The sequence below is a fragment of the Ammodytes marinus genome (assembly GCF_949987685.1).
Source record: "Ammodytes marinus genome assembly, chromosome: 6".
Classification (NCBI taxonomy): domain Eukaryota; kingdom Metazoa; phylum Chordata; class Actinopteri; order Uranoscopiformes; family Ammodytidae; genus Ammodytes; species Ammodytes marinus.
In genome coordinates, this window is record NC_137235.1 from 4,481,086 (window position 1) to 4,500,916 (window position 19,831).

Here is a 19,831-nt window from a genome sequence, read left to right on the forward strand (position 1 = left end):
TTATTTTTTAGCCTAGCATGACTTGATGGAGGCGGATCGGGGAAAAACCACCACGATGATGGAGAGGCAACAACACACAGCTACGTAGATTAACCTGTAAAAGCCAAGTTACTTTGAGGACTTCTCGGCCTGAAAACAGTCACTGAGGGGACGGAGAAGCGCGATATGCAGTGAGTAGCTGTTTCTAGGATCCATCCAGGGAAAACGTATGTAGGCCCGCTGCTACTAGCGGCTAAAGTTAGCATACTAGCTCCAATCAGGCTTCCCCATGTAAAGTAGAAACATGCCGGGGTTTAGACTGGATAATTACGACGCTGCAGTTGTTTTTAGCGTCCAAAATGTCCTTCAATATATTCAGACTCTCGGGGAATACGTATCGGATGTTTAAAGCCTCAGTAAACACGTTAGCTCGCTGATTAGCTCATGAAGATGCTGTATGGCTCTGCAGGGTTAATGTTGTCATGGAGATGGTGGATCTTATTTTAAGCACTATAACAAACATACACAGACATTTTCCTATTTTAAAACACTCAGTTTACGCCTTTTAAAGTGACTGATGTTATGTGACCTGTGTGTGGGACAGGTGATGTGCAAGTGTTTGCCTCTGTCTGGAACGTCTCAGGTGTGTGACAGTGTGTGATTTTGACGGAATGATCCTTTTTGTTTGTGTTTTTTAGTTTATAATTCCATACAGGGAGGCACTGTTATGGACGAGGAGCACTGTTACACTCATATTATAAAAGTCACATGAAAGAAACTTAAAAAAAAAAAAAATGGTTTCCAGGTCATGAAGCGCGTTCGCACGGAGCAGATCCAGTACGCCGTGGCCCAGTACCTGAAGCGGAGGCAGTATGTGGACACTGACGGCTCCCTGAAAGGGGCCAAGCTCTTCCAGTCACCTGAGGAGATGGCAGCCAGCCTCACAGGTGGGTTTCTGCATAGACTTTTGTGCTTTACATCAGTAAGTTGTGGCCAATCGCTGATATGGCCAAAAAGGTTTATCTGTGGATGTAGATAATTGTCAGGAATCAGGATAAATGTCACCTCTTTATTGCCAGCCCTACATCAGATGATCAACTCCAGTTAAAGGGACATATTGTACTATTGTACTGTTACCCCATTGTGTTTGTTTTTAACATTTATCTCTACTGGCCTCTCCCTCCTCCTCATTCTCTGAGCAGTGCAGACGGAGTCGGGTTGTGCCAACATTGTCTCCGCGGCGCCCGTCCAGTCAGACCCCCAGCAGTACGAGACGCAGTTCTCCAGACTGCGCTCCTTCCTGTCAGGTATCACACTCGCTTTCTTACTGCACGTTCAATCCATTAGTTGAAAAAGAGTGTAATATGTCCATGGTATTAACACAGCTTTGACATTACCTATATAGTTAGCAGTTAAAATGTTTGCTGTAAGTTGTTTAGGAAGTAATTTGGATGCAATGTGAACATGTTTTTTTTAGTAACCAAACCCTCAATACTTTGTCTTTCCCCTGAATCAGAAACAGAGATCTCGTGGGCGAAGGAGGTGAGCAGCGTCCTGTACCCGCTCTTCGTCTACCTGCACCTGGACATGGTGCACTGCGGCCTGAAGGCGGCGGTGGACGGATTCTACAGTCGTTTCCATGGCGCCTTCCTCCAGGACAGCGAGCAGCGAGCCACCATAGAGCAGCTCCGCCACGTTCTCACGGCCCAGGACGTCGCGGCCAACCCCAAACTGAGCGCCTTCCTGGAGCACAAGTACGTGGTGCACCTGTCGGAGCCGGCCTACAGCTACCTGCTGCGCTACCTGCAGAGTGAGGACAACAGCGCCCTCTGCCGGGCTCTGAGCACACACCTGCAGCTGGAAGTCACCGCATCGAGGCGCACAGACTACCAGCTTTACGGGGCCGCTAGTGGGGCGACCGCTGCCCCAAACGCCACCTCGTCCTGGGCCGGAGTGGACGGGGCGGAGGGCGGGGAGGGGGTGGAGGTCCCAGCAGGCGTCCCACAGAATGAGGCCGCCCTGGAGGCTCTGCAGGACTGCATTAAGAAGGTGCACGAGGGCCCCCCCACGCTCACCACCGTGTGTTTCTACGCCTTCCACCACACGGAGCAGATGTTAAACACGGCCGAGGTCTCTGCCGACAGCCGGCTGCTGGCTGCGGGGTTCGATAACTCCACCGTGAAGCTGTGGAGCCTGCGGGCCAGGAAGCTGAAAGCCAAACCGCATCAGGCCGACGTGTCACTCATCCACCTCGCCTGTGACCTGCTGGAGGAAGAGGTGAGATCACTGAAGGGAAAAGTATAAACTGAATGTGTTTTAATCATGTTGTAAAAACACTTTATTAATTCAGTTTCCAGAGCCTCGAGCTGTGTAATGTTTTCTAAATCTGACCCACAAAATATTTGCTGCTGTAAATGACCAATGATTAATCAATTATCAAAATTGCTTTACTTGTATTCAATTGATAAATGAAGTGGATGTAGTTGTCTTCATTTTATAGACAATATTCAACAGATTAAACGAGAGTGAATCTTATCTTTAGTTGCAACCCAATAACTCAAACAAAGACAAACTAACGTCACCGTTCAGGATATATCTGTGTAACACCAGATGTGACATTGTCCCTCTCTCTCTCAGACGGAAGAGGAAGACGTCTCGGGCAGTGAGGTAAAGAAGCTTCGCGGCCACAGCGGTCCGGTGTTCCGCACGGCGTTCCTGACGGACAGCTCCGGCCTGCTGTCCTGCTCCGAGGACACCACCATCCGCTACTGGGACCTGGGCAGCTTCACCAACACGGCGCTGTACCGCGGCCACGCCTACCCGGTGTGGGACGTGGACGTGTCGCCTTGCAGCCTCTACTTCGCCAGCGGCTCCAGCGACCGCACCGCGCGCCTCTGGACCTTCTCACGCACCTACCCGCTCAGGCTCTACGCCGGGCACCTCGCGGACGTCGACTGCGTCAAGTTTCACCCAAACTCAAACTACCTAGCAACGGGCTCCACGGACAAGACTGTGCGTCTGTGGAGCACCCAGCAGGGGGCGTCTGTTCGCCTCTTCACAGGCCACCGCGGGCCCGTCCTGTCGTTAGCTTTCTCTCCTAACGGGAAGTATTTAGCGTCCGCCGGGGAGGACCAGAGGGTTAAGCTATGGGACTTAGCATCAGGGGCGTTGTTTAAAGACCTCCGCGGACACACAGACAGCGTCACCAGTCTGTCTTTCAGCCCAGACAGCAGCCTGGTAGCGTCCTCATCCATAGATAACTCTGTCCGTGTTTGGGACATCAGGAACTCCCACAGCGCGACGCCGGCCGACGGCTCGTCAGGGGAGCTGGTGGGACTGTACACCGGGAACACCAGCAACGTGCTCAACGTTCAGTTCATGGCCTGTAACCTGCTGCTGGTGACGGGCACCGCACAGGAGAAAACGGAACAGTAGCCGAGGAGGTCTGGTGGATCGGTTTATGTTTGGGAGAAAAGATTGAATATATGTTTTTTTCCATTAGCTCAGCCACACTGAGGAGTCACAGTTTTGTTTCCCTCATTAGAAAATAAGGCTGAATATATATATATATTTTTTTTCTTCACTTTTGTCATCCATAAGGCTCATTTTTCAAAATCTGGCTAAGATGTACCAGTGTATTTTCTTCCCTTGGTGGTATTTTCTGAATGACCAAAGTCTTCACTAGGTGTCAGTATTAAAGAATTCCTCAGTTTCTCTTGTATTGGATGATTTAAAAAGCTTTGTGGCTTTGTAGTGGTAAAAAACTATTAACTCTGCTGTCATGCACAAGTTCTATGATCTATAGAAGTAAGATATAAAATGTGACAATTGAATAATATAGTTCCTAGTTGGAGAAAAAAAACTAAAAGTAAATTCTTGGATATTTAATTTGATTTTGTTTGCTGCAGGATCGTAAAGATGGATGAGTATTATGGGATTAGGACTATCCTCTGCAGTAAACTGTACATTGAGTTGCACCTGCTTTACCACGTTTTAATGTTTAAATCACACTTAGCTTAGCTTGTTTTACCCACAGACAGTCATTTCAATGCTCTCCTTTGTCCAGGTTGTGTATAGCATAGCATAGCTTGGTAATCCAGCAATTACTGGAAGCACAGGGGAAACGTACTGTATATACACCTTCCAACAACTCTGGAACCATATTGTTAATGTATTGTATCTTGTAAGATGATAAGGTTAGACTGGTCCTTAGAGCTTACACCTGATCTATGAGGAAGTACGTTTTGAGACGCTGAAAATGCTCCTTTGTTCACATTATAATTCAAAAAATGTCTTTAAAAAAAAAAATATATCGTTTTTGAATTAGCAGTTTCCCCATTTCCAATCTTTGTGCCAAGGTATTTTTATGAAGCAAGCCACACGAGTCGACATACTGGTATTAGCCTTTATAGTAATGTCAATTTGATTTTGAATTAGGTTTTTCTTTCTTTTGAGAAGTTATGGAAGGTAAAGAAGAAGCATATTTCCAAAATGGTAAATGGTGGACTGCACCTTTAAAAGATATCTTGTGTTTTACATGCCAGAGATGGAATATAGGATCCTAAAAGTCAGTGTTTGTAACAACTTGCTGCTCTTTCACACATGAAGAGAACATCCATATGTTTTGCATTGATACCTGTGGAGTTGAAAGATATTTAAGGGAGGATTTCAAACAACAACAACAGTCCATTGTCTATTATAGGTGTTTGAGTGTCAGTGAACATAGTGTAAATAACCTTTTTTGAGGAAATTTCTATGAATCGAAGGCTGTATTTTGTCGCACTGTTCAGCGAGTGGCATTAACTGTGCAATGCTTCAAATTCAGAAGTGTAAATATGATATTTTTGTAATAGTTTGGCTTAACGAGGGGTGAAGAAATACTGATGTATAGAGACTAATTGATTTGGATTGTTTTCATATATGTTAAATTGTTCTAATTTCAACCTGGAAATTTGTCCTATTTTCTGTTTTGTCAGTGAACTTTAATTTCCCTCCTGTAGCCAAAAACAAAGAATAAATAACAGCGAACACTTCATTCAGTTTGTTTTCTGAATCTTTTAATGTCCCATCTCTATTCTATGGGTTTTCAAATGAGTGTATATTAACTCTGTATTTAACACAGCTGCGATGGTAAGACGTCAGGTAGTGTGTTGTTAGAGCAACAAAAGCTTTTGTCTTCATTCTTTACTGCAGTTGTTGGTATTTAAGTTTGCAGAATTGCTGTTTAAAATGGACTGTTTATACTTCAAGCTTGACTGGTAAAGGATTTGTTTTATCCACAGAAACAAAAGAAGAAATAATGGGAGGAGGATACTCATTCACTCACTGTAAATCACCCAGGATATCTGTGGCTCATTCATGTCTACATAAAGTCACATAGCATCTAGAATGCAGTCAGACACACTTACAATCAAACCCTTTATACTGTATGTGTTAAAATAACACAGCAGAACACTTATAATCTGTCCACACACACACACACACACACACACACACACACACACACACTCATCCGAATCTATGTGAGGAATGTGTGCAGGAGGAATGTGGAAGTTGTAGCCGACAGAAAGGACACAGTCTGGGTGTCATTCTGCTGTTGTAGGTGACAGGGTGCAGCATGGACGATCAGCCAATTGAACTATGCCACAGGAAATTGTTAACACACTTGGTCCACACTCTGGAATATAATTGGCAGAAATGTAAAGTGTATATACTGAACAGCAAAATAATCGCAAATGTAATGCAATTTGCAATGTATCAAAAAAATACTTTTCAACTTCAAGACATGCATCCTGCACTCTTACAAAGCACATTGTTGTACCTTTAGGGGGTACTGTGATACATTTAAAGGCCCTTGGCATTGGGGATAGGCAGTTAGTAATTATGTCACCATGATTACAGTTTTTTTTTACCGTGAAGGAGACTAATGTCGAAGTGGAACATTTTATTTTCTTTACTTTTCAGAATATTATTGTAAAGTCACTCCCAACCCGGGATCACGAGATGAATCTAATGAATGATTACAAGGCTCAAATGTTGATGTATTATTTGTCTTTTAGTTTTGATAATCCTGGATGTCTAGTGATGGATGAATTATTTAGATCCCTCACTCACTTAGGCAAGTAGTCATACTGCACTGTGAAAATATTCAGCTACCGGTATTTAAAAACCTTGGATTTTCGATTTTTAAAAAGATGCAAATGTACCCATAATTCATTTGTTTCTCCAAATTTCTATATTTATTCAAACATTTCGGGAAAAAAATGTAATACAATTATTTTTTTAATGCAAGCAATCAACTGGCAAAGTTTCATGATAAGTTAAAATTGTCACCCTAGTGTCTGGCCTTAGTACTTGAGTAAATATACTTAGTTACATTCCAGCACCCTCCCAGGTAAGGTTAAATAGTAACAATACTGGTCTTGTCCCTTTAACTTGAACCGACCACACCACTTGTATCTGTTGCCTAATCATTAGGAATGGATTCTTAGTGTTTCCTGAAGCCAAACCCAGATCGACAGAGAGTCAGCAGCCGGGGCGAGGTTCACCACCACGGGAGGATAAACCAGTTTCTGTCCAGAGGGTGTGTACCTGCCAGCCCTACCGACCCGACAGGTACGTCCCAAACACATACACACACACACACACACACACACACACACACACACACACACACACACACACACTCACTCACGCCTTCATTTAGAGCAGCTATACTCACTCCATCACACACACTAACTCAACTCAGGACTAGCCTTTTCTCCACGCATTGAGGTACTTTTTCACCCCTAAAGAGGAGATGCCTCTACAGTCCAATCTGTCGGGCCGGGGCTCCACCAAAGCCGTGGACACACAGAACGATGGCAAGTCCTTTGAGGAGCTGAGGCAGGAGTGTCTGCAGAATGGAACCCTATTTGAAGACCCAGATTTCCCCGCCGTCGACTCTACAATATTCTTTAGCCAGGACCCTCCTGTGCCCATTGAATGGAAGAGGCCAAAGGTATGGACATGAAGTTATGGGAGAAATACTAAGATAATTTACCATAGATTTAAGATTATATGGATGTTTTATTATTTATTTTATACAAATGAACAATTTCCTTCCCTTTTTCTTATGATTGGTGATGTGTGTTCAGTGTGATGTGTGTGTGTGGGTGTGTGTGTGTGGGGGGGGGGTGGTGCGGGGGGGGGCACTACTTGGGAGGGGCACAATCAATTTCTTAGTATTTTTAGTAGCTACCAATGACAATAAAGGTGTCTTGTCTTATCTTATCTAAGATATTTATTGTCAAATCGGTAAAACAGGCAGTTGCACTTTAGCCTACCATGACATTCTTACTCCCACTCCTGTTCTCCTACACACTTGAAATACTAAAACTAAAATAAGATATAACAAAATACTTTATAGTACAATATAAACATGTATCGAAAAGGGAACTAAAGCTCAAATTTCTTATCAAAACCCACCTCTTCTGATTAGTCTTCAACCTATCAAGATACTGCACATTATGTGTTGTTATCTGCTGGTTCTATTGGTTTATGTAGAGTGTCTTTGAGTGTTTTGAAAAGCGCTATTCAAACAAAATGTATTCTTATTAATATCAAAGTAAAAGTATCAATACAGTATTGTTAAAGGAATGCGTAAAGAAAACCTAAGTACTAAGGAACAAGTATCTCAAAATTGTATTTATGTTGTACTGTTGAGGCCAGAAGTTTTACAATATTTTACCATAGCATTTTTTAAATATTGAAAGAATGAAATGTTGTGTTTTCGGGGTGAACTGATCATGTGATAAGAGATTGTGGCAACACTTGTAATATTGTAGTCGTTTTTGGTGATAAAATTGGTCATATTTCCTATTCTAATAGTCTTAAAGGCACTGAGAATTCTGGTTAAATTCAACCAAAAATAAATGAAACACAATATACATTCGCTTCACCAGAGCTGTCTACTACTCTACTACTACGTAAATGAATGGGTGTGGACAGCACTAACACAGACAATCACTGATTACTGATATTACGGCACTGAATGAATGAAGTGGAAGATTATTAGAAGTTAGTTTTACTGCGTTTAACACACCCAAAAAACCCAGCAATTAAGTTTTTTTTTCTCCAGACTTCTAGCTGCAAAACCAGTTCTACAAGAAAACATTGTAAATAGAGTAAAGTACATGAGCGGTGCTGTCAGCGTGCAGACTTTATACCCCACACACCTCTGTGTTATCAGTACAAGTGTTGTGACACTGTTTGCACCTGTTCAGCTCCAGAATAAGACATTATCTGAAACACTTTTCATATTATAATGACATCTTTAAAGCTATATAATGTTTTTTTTTATTTAGCAAATGTTTTTTTAAGCTAAATTCCAGCATCTTTACTAGTTAACATACCTTTAAGTTATTCCCATGGCTAGAATAAACAGTGGAAAACTCAACCCTTATGTTTGTTACAATGAAACATACATTTCTCTCTTGGGCGTTCCTTCAAAGTAAAATGCTTCAGCTGCCTTCCTTTAGTTTTTTTGTGTTCTAGTGACTGAGATTTCAGGCTTACTAATATGCCTGGAATGTGACCGCACCTTTCAAAGGCACCTGTGTCACCTCTTCAACTGTCATTTTTTATTATTTATAAACCTGTTTCTGGCCTGTTTTACAGGAGCTATGCGACAACCCAAAGTTCATCGTGGGCGCTGCAGACAGGACAGACATTTGCCAAGGACAGCTCGGTTAGTAGTCAATTATCTGAACGAGACATTTTCTGTTTTTAAAATGCACTTATTTGACTCAGTTACCCATAATGCATCTGTTTGTCACTATAGGGGACTGCTGGCTCTTGGCGGCCATCGCATCCTTGACCCTCAAGAAAGAGGCCCTGGCCCGGGTCGTACCCCACGACCAGGACTTTGAACGCAGATACGCCGGAATCTTTCACTTCCAGGTACAACAGAGGCTAACGCTGCATTGCTGACCCAAACCCATCCTAAACCCCACTATTTAGAACCTTACCCTAAACCCTAACCCTAACAGCTTGACCCCCCTCTTTTGGTAAAATGTTTGCAAAGTTATCTTTTCAGGGACTTTTTTGCTGCAAACATGGGAGAGAGGTTTTGTCTGTTATAGAGATATTAAAGTTGAAAGAGAAGTCCTTTTGTTTTTTAAAAGTGATGTAGTTGTCGTTGAAAACTGGGCTGTGATTTGGTCCAAATTTAGCCCAAGATGTTATTCAGACTACATGTAACTCTTCTTGCGAAAATTTTTGAACATATTTGACCCTTTTATGGAAGTCTTCTCTCACTATTTAACCACATTTCAACATTGTTTAGACATATAGGACATTTTGTCAGTGTTTGTCATTTGACAGATTTGACGTGTACCTATGTTAACCTCAGATCTTCTGTTTGTTACAGATAGTAAATAAATTAAATAGGTGAACATCAGAAATAAAATGTTTTATGACTTTATTTCCTTGTTGCTTCTTTAGTTCTGGAAGCACAACGAATGGCTGGACGTTGTCGTGGACGACCGGTTGCCGTCGGTGAGGAATCAGCTCATCATGCTTCACTCGGCCTCCAACAACGAGTTCTGGAGCGCTCTGCTGGAGAAAGCCTACGCAAAGTAACCATAAACACACAACACTTTACATACACATTTAATTAAGTCAATTTAGTCAATTGTACACAAGGCACATTGAAATTCGTCTCACTCTTTATACATATCCCCTCTCAAGTTACCACACTTCGAAGGGGGTCAGAGCGCAGGGTCAGCCATAGTACTGCGCCCCTGGAGCAGTTTGGGGTTAAATGCCTTGCGCAAGGACACAATGGTGGAGATTGTGGGCACCGTACATGTAATAGCAGCAACCACTAGTTTTTCTACTAACAACCTCCTGTCCGGACCCGGGGATCAAACCAGAGACCTCATGGTTACTATTCTGACCCCTTTCATCTAGGGCTAGGCCATCCTACCACTTATCCTTCACTTCATGTTGGTTCATTAGACTGACGATAATCAAGTTTTGCCTGACTACATGGGTCTATGGAATGCAGCGTCATAACTAAACAATTTCCTAAACAAAGAAAACATTTAACATATAGTATCTAACAACAATATTTCTGTGTATTTTAGGATGCACGGCAGCTACGAGTCGCTGAAGGGCGGCAGCACGATGGAGGCTATGGAGGATTTCACCGGCGGTGTGGGTGAAGTGTACGAGACAAATCAAGCGCCCGGCAACCTGTTTGCCACCATGAAGAAGGCCCTGGACAGAGGCTCCATGATGGGATGCTCCATCGATGTAAATCTTCTTCTTCATGCCGTTTAATTATTGTTACTTCCACCCCTCATACAGGAGGTTTTGTATCAACAAATATTTAAAAAGTATAATTTTATTGGGTTTTTGAAAGTTTAATACTTAGCTGAAGAAAAGCACAGAGGTGATAATATTATTTTTGATTCAAAACATATTAAATATTGTTTGACAAGTAAAAATACTACGGATGTCAGAGGGGTCGACCATGCTCTTCAAACTTCTATTTGAACTAGGCTGGTTATGGGAAAGAGTTAATGCTTTGTTCTTGTTATGGTCTATAAATGGTTTCCAAGCTCTTTTTTAAACGTCTTTGGGTGTTTTGTTTTCCTCCAGATCACGAGCTCTGCAGAGTCTGAGGCCAAGACAACCACCGGCCTGGTGAAGGGACACGCCTACTCTGTCACAGGAGTGGAGGAGGTGAGACCAATGTCCTTTAGCCGAGAAGACTGATCTATAAATTTACTTTTGAATGGAAATAGTATCAGCACTGGAGATCAAAGATTGGTATTTACCACATCAATGACTAAAGACTATATTAAGTTCATTAAGTGGGAAAAAACACAGATTTCTTTTTGTAGGTTATTGGTAGAAACACAAAATGTGTTGTTGAAAACTGTCATGAGGCTACACATGGGGGGGGGGGGGGGGGGGGGGTGATTTCACATATTACTCATGCCTTATTTGGTAGGCAAAGTTGATATTCTTTGAAAAATTAATCACAAAATTAAGTTTGAAAATAATGAACTATCAGCTATGCTAAATATCAGATTTACATGGAATCAAATCCCGAATGAAGTTTTATGAAATTATTCCAATTCTACCAAACATTTGATATAACCCTTTTCAGTTTTTGAGATACAGACATTTGAGATGCAGCCTAACAAAAAATTTAAATAAAATGTTAAGAAAAACTGTATATTTTGACCAATTTGAAACGTCTAAATCTGATGTGTTCTTAGATCAGCGTCAGAGGTCAGAAGGTCCAGCTGGTGCGGGTGAGGAACCCCTGGGGGCAGGTGGAGTGGAATGGATCCTGGAGTGACGAGTAAGCATTAAGGACGACATAAAGTTTATCCATTAAAGGTGCTGTAAGCGGAATGGTTCTTTTAGCTAACTTCCTGTCAGTTACTGCAGTTAGCAGTCTCCTCGCTCGTCCCTACGTCACCACATTAATGCACTGCGGTCTTGTGTGATAAAACATCATAAAAACCATCAAAACAGACATTGGAAAGGATTTTTACCTTTCATTGTAGGCGCATAAACATTCACCCAGCTGTCGCTCTGGCGTGCACCGGCAGTGAGACCATGGGTGAGACGGGTGTCGGTTTGTAGAATTCTCTCTTGTGATTGGATATTAATTTCGGGATCCCGCGAAAAGTTTATTTGACGATTACATGCAGAGCAGCTGACTGAGAGATCGGCTTTATGAAACGCGCACATTATGTAAGTGATCACTGTATGAATAAAGAGCGATTTAACACTTATATTAACATAAATAAAGCGCTTACTTCACCTTTAACAAATTATGAGACAATTCTCCCCTTGGAACAGACAAAAGACTATAAATATTATTATCTAGTTCATATTATTATTACGACTATTCATATTATCTATTATTATTGTTATATTTTAAATGACATGGCTTCATCTTCTCATAGTTCCTCATCTCTCTGTTTTATTTTCTGTATTTTTGTAGGTTTTTTTTGGCTTATCTATGTGGCCATTTTGCGTCTTAATTTGTTATTTTACATCACTTTATAGTCCTTTAGCTTCTCTCTGATTCCTTCATTATAAGGATGTAACATGTTATTCGTCCCCTGCCTGTTCCAGCTCCAGAGAGTGGGGTTACGTCGACCAATCAGATAAAAATCGCCTCCTGCAGAACTCAGACAACGGGGAATTCTGGTGAGTCCACATGATGAATTTATTTTAAATATGTTTATTGAAGTTTTCAGTTAAAAGAACAGAGTGAATACAAACACACATAACATACAGAAAAAAGCACAGCTAATTTAGCAGCCGCAGTCCATGGTCAAAACATACATATTACATTTTAAAAAAGCAGATGTCTTACGAAAAGACAAGTGAATGTCTGAGAGTACAATAAAAAAGAAAAATACACATATCCATATACATACATTTTTCAACCGAACTTCAGAAAGTTTAACCAATCTATTTTTGTGAAATTCATGACGTACATCAAATGCATTTTCTAATTGTAAAATTTTAAGCATTTGTATTGTACACATTGGAGTATTTTGAAGTGACAGTGATTGTGTTTGTGATTCCAGGATGGAGTTTGGCGACTTCAAGAGGAACTACAACAAGGTTGAGATCTGCAACATGACGCCAGACGCCCTGACGGACGCCAAGCGGCACTGGGAGGTCAGTCTGTTCGAGGGAAACTGGATCCGAGGCTCCACCGCTGGAGGCTGCAGGAACTTTATTGGTAAGAAAACTAGCCCGGCATTCCAATACCCATACTTGCCTATTATTTAGTATGCCAGAAAAATATTTAGGATGTCCCATTACATGCAAGTCAACTGTAGTATGCTGAAAATACATATATGCCCTACTAACTCCAATAGCATTTTGGAGTATTCGTCTTTATTCTTGACATTTCTTGACATAATGGAAAAAAAATCTTCCCTATCTGATTTTTTTCTCTCCTGTGGCCCTAAAACTCTTCTGTACTTTAGTAGTGTAGTACAAAGAAAGAGTATGTGATTTAGACTGCAGGCAGTATCTAAGAATGATCTAAGAGGGCTCAACACACTATCTGACACATTAAGAGACTTGAGCTAAAAAAGTAAATGTTTCGATACAATGGATTGGGTTAGGGTTATGGTTATCGGAACTTTGTACAATGAATAGAGTCAGTAGTATTATTTGAAGCCGAAACAGTGTGCAGTCTTTTATTAAAAGGTGCAGGGGCATTTCTTTCATATTTAGAGAGTAAAACAAAATGTGGCCAATACATTACTACAAAATAAACAGACTTGATTTAAATATTTAAGATGAACGAATGAATTGTATTACAGCGTATTTGGTACTTAAAGCTGGGGTGGAGGATTTGGGGAGAAAATGGCAGTTGAGCTAGAGATTCGAATCCAAATACCTCAACCGCTCCACTTGATCTCTTTGGTCCCTCCCCTATGGTCCCTCCCTGACACGCTCTACACCAACAAAGTCGTGCCAAAGTGAATGGACAGTCCCAACAGCCAAAAAGAACAGAGAATCGGAGCCTCGCTCTGATTGGTCAAAGTGTCAGCTCGTGCTAACTTTGACCAATCAGAAATCATATACCCCAGCTTTAATTCAAAAACTGTCTCATTCCAGACACATTCTGGACCAACCCTCAGTTCAAGCTGCAGCTGGAAGACGCTGATGATGAAGATGACGTGTGCAGCGTGGTGATCGCTCTGATGCAGAAGAACAGACGAGCGCTGAGGAAGGAAGGCCTCGACATGGAGACCATCGGATTCGCTGTTTACGACGTGAGAAAAGAAACACAACACGCAGAACGCTGCTGATTTGATTGTGTCCAGGGTTAAGAAACTGACCAGGAATTACATTGGTGTCAATTTTAAATAAATAAACAAAACAGACCGCAACATCAGAGCGTATACAGTCGTTGAAGAGGTTTCCTAGCCTTTTTTTTGTTGCATTAAATAGTCTGAATGAAAAACTAATAGGAATTCCTTTTTCTTTCCTACCTATGATTTTTCCCCTCTCCCATGTCCCTTCCTGGGCTCCATACATTAAAATCCATCTTGACATAGAAGATGGTATCATCGGCATAGAACTAGACTTTGCATTGTAAAATAGTTATTAATTACCGTATATACGCTGTCTCTGTCTGTCCAGGCTCCAGAGGAAGAGGACCAACTGGGGAAAGATTTCTTCCGCTACAACGCGTCCAAAGCTCGCAGCAAGACGTACATCAACATGCGAGAGGTGTCTGAGCGCTTCACTCTGCCCCCGGGCAAATACCTGGTCGTCCCCACAACCTTCCAGCCACACCACGAGGCAGACTTCCTCATCAGGGTCTTCTCAGAGAAGAAAGCCGGAGCTCTGTGAGTGGACTGTAATGAGACATATTGCATATTGTATGTCTCCTGACTGAAATGTTACATTCCTCAAATGCTTATTCCACAAACTCTCTGACAGGTTACACCTCTTCTATTGTCTTATACTCATCACACCCCCCTGCTGTGTTTATCAGACTGTCTCAGTTGATTAATACAGCCTTCAAATCTAATTTTTCTCCTTACAGGACACAACTCAGACAGTAAACATAAGAATCTGAAAGATTTAAAACAATAGTAAAAATTAAGAAACTTTTAGACCATATACCGAATTTGAAGAATATAATCAAAATAGTTCTCTCCTTTTGTTTCACTTTTTATTTCAGCAAAATCTTTGATACATCTTTTTGTGAATGAAATGCACAATAACATATAGGTTTAAAGCTGAAGTGTGTAACTTTTTCCATATAACATTTAGTAACATTCAAGCCATCAGCAGACGAGTGCAATCAGCTCGACAAAACTCTCTTTTTTTCCCCCTAACACAGCTTTTACAAATTGGTTTTCCTTGTTGGTCTAAAAAGCTGTTTTTGTGGCTTTTACAATCTGATAAGAAAAGCATACTTGAGATAACACTAAATAATTGTGAAAAATTTATAAACTAATCATTAAAAAATATGAAATGTCTGCCATCACTGACTTCTCTTTGGCTTTGTCACACAGAGAGATGGGAAGCAAGGTAGATGCCGACCTGCCAGATGTAAGTAAATCACATATAGGCAGCCATATTTATAAAATGTAATCAATCAATTTATTAAATCAACCGACCCCTGTGTTCATATACTGACGCTGTGTTGTTTCCCCCAGCCGGCTCCGCCCAGCTCTAGGGAGGAGGAAACAGACGAGGAGAAAGGCCTCAGGAGGCTGTTTGAACAACTGGCTGGAGATGTAAGAAAACTGCAGCTTTCGCCTTCATCAGATTTTTGCAAAGGCAGTATCTAACGTTTGTGAAGAGTAGAGGGTCTAAGGTACAAGAAGACCTGGGCCTGAGGTGTTACTGATATGAAGATATACAAACATAAAATATGATATGTGCTATACTGTCTCCAAGTGGCCAAAAACTTGGTTAGTGCAGCTTTAATATTATGCCATGATGGGATTTTGATAGTTTTCTGAAACCCAAGGGTCAGACATAATGAAATTGGGTGTACTTGAGGATAAACGAAAAATGGTAAATGGTAAATGGACTTGACTTATATAGCACTTTTTAAGCCAATTTTCTTTAGTGTTGATTCATTTGTTGTGTCTCCAGGACGAGGCGATTGATGTCTTGGAGCTCCAGCAGTTGCTTAACGGCGTTCTCAGCAGAAGTAAGTGAATTAAGAGAAAAAATACATTATTGAATTTATTTTTATAATCTTTCTGATCTGCTCTAGATACAGTATCAACCCTCCTTTTGTAAAAGCTATTCGTAGCCTCAAACAACTCACTGAATATCTTGTTTTGTAATGCAATGTTATTGAGCAACACCATTGTTTTGTTCTATTATTATTTGAATGTGCTGTGCTCCATACCATGTACTATGGTCGAGAGCCGTAAATAAATGAAATGAAATGAAATTAATTATTTTGTTGAATAATGTTATTTTTTTATCCACTTTGTCTCCAGGAAAAGAGATCAAATTTGACGGCTTGAGTATCAGCACCTGCCACAGTATAATCAACCTGATGGATGTATCCTTCCATATTACTCACTAACTCACTCGTTTTAAACTTTTGATAACAGGATGATTTAATAACACAATATTTGGATCATCTGATTGCCACGATGCTTTTCTAAGGTTGTTTCCTTGACAGTAAAAACAGGAGGACAGCACAGGGAAGCTGGAGTTCCAAGAGTTTAAGGTCTTCTGGGAAAAGATGAAGAAGTGGATTGTAAGTGTTGATTCATGGGCTAAAACTGTTAAAAATATCAGTAGTGAAAGAAATACTCAGATATTTTACTTGAGTCAAAATTCAGTAGTTACAAGTAAAAGTCCTGTATTCAGAAATTGAAATATAAAGGCAACCAAAGTACTCTAAGTACCAACAATCTATCCATCTATCTATCTGTCCATGGACACCATATCATAACAAATTATAATGTATGAGTTTGTATTATTAATTTTAATAACTTGTAAATAAGCTGTCACATTATTGTAGCAGAGGTAAGTTTAGCCTCTAACTGAGTGTTGCAGAAGCATAAGCAGCATAAAAAAAATTGAAAAACTACAATTAAGCATCATCTAAAGTACCTTGAAATTGTGCTGGAATACAATTCTAAAGTAAATTAACTGAAGTTACTTTCCTGGGAATCAGCTCTGATGGTGGAAGTTTTGCGAGGGCTGTTGATATTTTGCAGTTCAGTCTGTTAAAGATAAACGTTGTGTTGTTGCAGATGCTCTTCTTGTCCTTTGACACCGACCGCTCAGGGAAGATGTCGTCCTACGAGCTCCGTAGTGCTCTCAAAGCTGCAGGTGAGTGTCCACATGAACACTGTTTGAAGCACTTTGAATGGCCTTGTGTCTGAATTGTGCTATATAAATAAACTTTGCTTGCCTTGCCTTGCCTTGCCTTGCCTAAAGTACTTTTTGTTTCAATAGTCATACTTTTCCGATTTCCAAATTTAAATTTGTCATTTTGTTTTTCTTATTTGCTTGTGACTGATTTCCAGAAAAAAGACATGTTCTGTTCAATTATGGAAAATATTTGTATTCATTAAACATAGTTTATATACAGATTTCATAATGCAATATATAAAACTCAACTCTAGGTATACTTACTTTAAAACAACATCTCATTCCTTCCTCCATCCACTGAGGAAGACTATTGATGTTTTTCCATTTAAAATGATATGTTTTACTATTATTAAAAGTGATAATAAAAGTAGTATTGCAACAACTAATAGTGGTCACAGGAGAAATAGCACTATAGCCAGTAAAAGTAATAGTCATTAGTTGATAGTGTGTGAGTGTGTGAGTGTGTGTGTGTGTGTGTGTGTGTGTGTGTGTGTGTGTGTGTGTGTGTGTGTGTGTGTGTGTGTGTGTGTGTGTGTGTGTGTGTGTGTGTGTGTGTGTGTGTGTGTGTGTGTGTATGTGAATGTTGTGTAACGTTTCTGTGTTGTCTCCCTGAAGGCATGACGCTGAACAACAAGCTGCTGCAGCTGGTCGGCCTTCGCTTCGCCGACGGAAACTACGACATCGACTTTGACGATTACCTCACCTGCATCGTCCGCCTGGAAAATATGTTCAGTACGTCACAAAACGCCCCAAAAAAATTCAACTCTTCATTTAAAATAACTACAAAAAAGGAGCCAGAAATTAAAGAATGTCTCAAATATATGACAGAAAATGCTGACTTTGAAAATATGATTGCCAGATTGAATTATACTCTAGAGCTGCTGTCTTTTTTTCTTTTCAGTTTGTGTATTTTATTGTGTGTATTGTTAAACTGTGAAGAATAGTAATATGTTAAAAACGTATAAAAACTTAAATGACAAAATAACTAGAAAAATGTCCATTATTGACATTGACATTTATAGGTGTTAAATTCAACTTTTAATGAACTGAAAAGTAATTTGCCGTGTTGTGCTGACTGGATTTCTTCTCTCTGCACCAGGAGTGTTCCAAGCGATGGACAACCACAAGAGAGGACGCGTTAAAATGAACATGATGCAGGTAGAGCACCATTCCTTTAATCTCTGCAGATACTCATACAGTCCAGGGTTTGTTTCACCACACCTGATACACCAGCTCTGTGGGATCACCCAGGTCATGTGATTATCTTTCTGGTTACAAGCTGTATTTTACATGCATATATTAGGGCCATTGTAGGTAAATTAAAAAAAGTAAAAATAAATATGGAGGCTATTAAAGACTTAAATATGCAAAACAAACTTGTAAGGAGAGTAAGGAAAAACTTACTGTAAACAAATTTACATGAAAAAAAAATATTTTCTCGTATATTTGCAAGTTTTTCTCATGTGAATTTGTGACTTTAATCCCAGTACATTTCGGATTTTTCTTGCAAGTTTATGACATAAAGATTTATTTATTTTTATTCTGAGTATTCTTTTTCTCTGTGTATTTACTCTTCCCTTAGCTCAATACATTTAAAAAAAAATTTTATTGGATGACAATTGCCCTAATATACTGCCGTAAAACAGCATTTAGCTTGTGAAGTTCTGGGACCCGCAGTTTATTTGGACCTAACTTTATTTCATCTTTTCTATCACAGTTCCTGATGTTGTCGATGAATGTCTGAGGAGAAACCAACAGACGCCACCAGAAGAACAAAGCGTGTGCAGTTTGTTGATTTTGCTTTTGAGGTCGGAAAGACCAAATGTTATTGGTAAAACAGGTGCCTATCTGAAAAATGTCCAACCACTGTTTAAGTAGAATTTTTGTTTTGTCCATGCCGTACACCATTGTTTTTTTCTGTTTTTATTTGAATGTTTTGTGCTCCATACATGGATACTATGGTCAAGAGCCGTCAATAAATGAAATGAACATTCAAGCCGTAACCATGGACACACAAGTTTTTTATCCATTCTTTTCTGAGCAAATAATGTGAGAAACTTTCTGTGCTATAGTTTTTGGAACGTGGGATCAAATGATGAAACTTGCTGATTGATATGATGCCTTTTTGGATGAAACATTGTTTTATTTTCTCGCCAGGAATGGAAATAAATTTTGAATAAAACTTCTGGAGTTGTGTATTGGGGAAATATCAATGAGTTGGACAGATATCAGTCAACATTTGTGATGAAACTGAACATTTCGTACCTGAAGGCAACATTCATTGAACATTTTGGATTGAATTAAATTAGCTTTTTCTTAATAACTTTAAGAATTAGACAGTCACCCACTTGTCAGTCAGCCACAGTGGAACCTTACAGGTATACAGGCAAAGTTGGTGTTTATTTACAAGTTGACTTATGAAGAGGGACTGAAATGTTTCTAATTGTTAATTTATTTAAATCAATATTACATTATTTGTTTGCATGGAAGAAGAGTTTCTCAGACCTTTTACTTAGCCTAGAGACTACATCCAAATTCAACAAACAAACTCACATCGCGCAGGAGCTGATACATTGTTTCGTAAAGGATATGAACTTCAATAACTATTGTGCCTTTTAAATAAATTAATAAAGCAAATTTGATATGATTCTGATAACTAACTACCTACCCATCCATCCATCCATCCATCCATCCATCCATCCATCCATCCATCCATCCATCCATCCATCATTTGTTTTTCCTTGCAGCCAATTCCTCCTGTCGCCAGCAGGTGGTGGTAATGCACTTATTTTCGACGATTTCCACCAGTGATTTGGACTATACCAACAAAGCATAATGTAGAGGGGGGAAACAACCACACAAAACGATGATAGAAAACACATTATTAATAATAAAAATATACATATACAAATTTCCATTATATATGAATCTTATAAAATAAATAATGTAACACATT

At 40.1% G+C, this 19,831-nt stretch overlaps 2 protein-coding genes across 2 annotated transcripts; both read left to right on the forward strand.

Annotated features, from left to right (window-relative positions):
* Window positions 1-26: 26 nt before the first annotated feature.
* taf5l (TAF5-like RNA polymerase II, p300/CBP-associated factor (PCAF)-associated factor) lies at window positions 27-4,975 on the forward strand. The gene is made up of 5 exons (XM_080029655.1): window positions 27-170; window positions 785-926; window positions 1,182-1,286; window positions 1,496-2,256; window positions 2,617-4,975. Exons 2-5 carry the CDS (start codon window positions 788-790, stop codon window positions 3,412-3,414), a joined length of 1,803 nt encoding a protein of 600 aa, XP_079885781.1. The 5' UTR covers window positions 27-170; window positions 785-787; the 3' UTR covers window positions 3,415-4,975.
* A 1,499-nt stretch (window positions 4,976-6,474) lies between these two features.
* Window positions 6,475-19,071, forward strand: capn9 (calpain 9). Its single transcript, XM_080028942.1, has 21 exons — window positions 6,475-6,594; window positions 6,774-6,979; window positions 8,638-8,707; window positions 8,801-8,919; window positions 9,463-9,596; window positions 10,107-10,275; window positions 10,624-10,707; window positions 11,250-11,335; window positions 12,121-12,195; window positions 12,582-12,739; window positions 13,630-13,787; window positions 14,158-14,366; window positions 15,042-15,078; window positions 15,186-15,266; window positions 15,631-15,688; window positions 15,987-16,051; window positions 16,184-16,252; window positions 16,755-16,833; window positions 17,491-17,607; window positions 17,975-18,033; window positions 18,593-19,071. Exons 2-21 carry the CDS (start codon window positions 6,779-6,781, stop codon window positions 18,617-18,619), a joined length of 2,055 nt encoding a protein of 684 aa, XP_079885068.1. The 5' UTR covers window positions 6,475-6,594; window positions 6,774-6,778; the 3' UTR covers window positions 18,620-19,071.
* Window positions 19,072-19,831: the final 760 nt, after the last annotated feature.

Bases quoted from the DNA above. Each gene is read 5' to 3' on its own strand.
- taf5l (XM_080029655.1), top strand. From the start codon at position 788: ATGAAGCGCGTTCGCACGGAGCAGATCCAGTACGCCGTGGCCCAGTAC. The intron at 927-1,181 runs GTGGGTTTCTGC...TTCTCTGAGCAG, and splicing joins GATGGCAGCCAGCCTCACAG to TGCAGACGGAGTCGGGTTGT. The intron at 2,257-2,616 runs GTGAGATCACTG...TCTCTCTCTCAG, and splicing joins GTGACCTGCTGGAGGAAGAG to ACGGAAGAGGAAGACGTCTC.
- capn9 (XM_080028942.1), top strand. From the start codon at position 6,779: ATGCCTCTACAGTCCAATCTGTCGGGCCGGGGCTCCACCAAAGCCGTG. The intron at 10,276-10,623 runs GTAAATCTTCTT...GTTTTCCTCCAG, and splicing joins TGATGGGATGCTCCATCGAT to ATCACGAGCTCTGCAGAGTC. The intron at 17,608-17,974 runs GTACGTCACAAA...TCTCTGCACCAG, and splicing joins CCGCCTGGAAAATATGTTCA to GAGTGTTCCAAGCGATGGAC.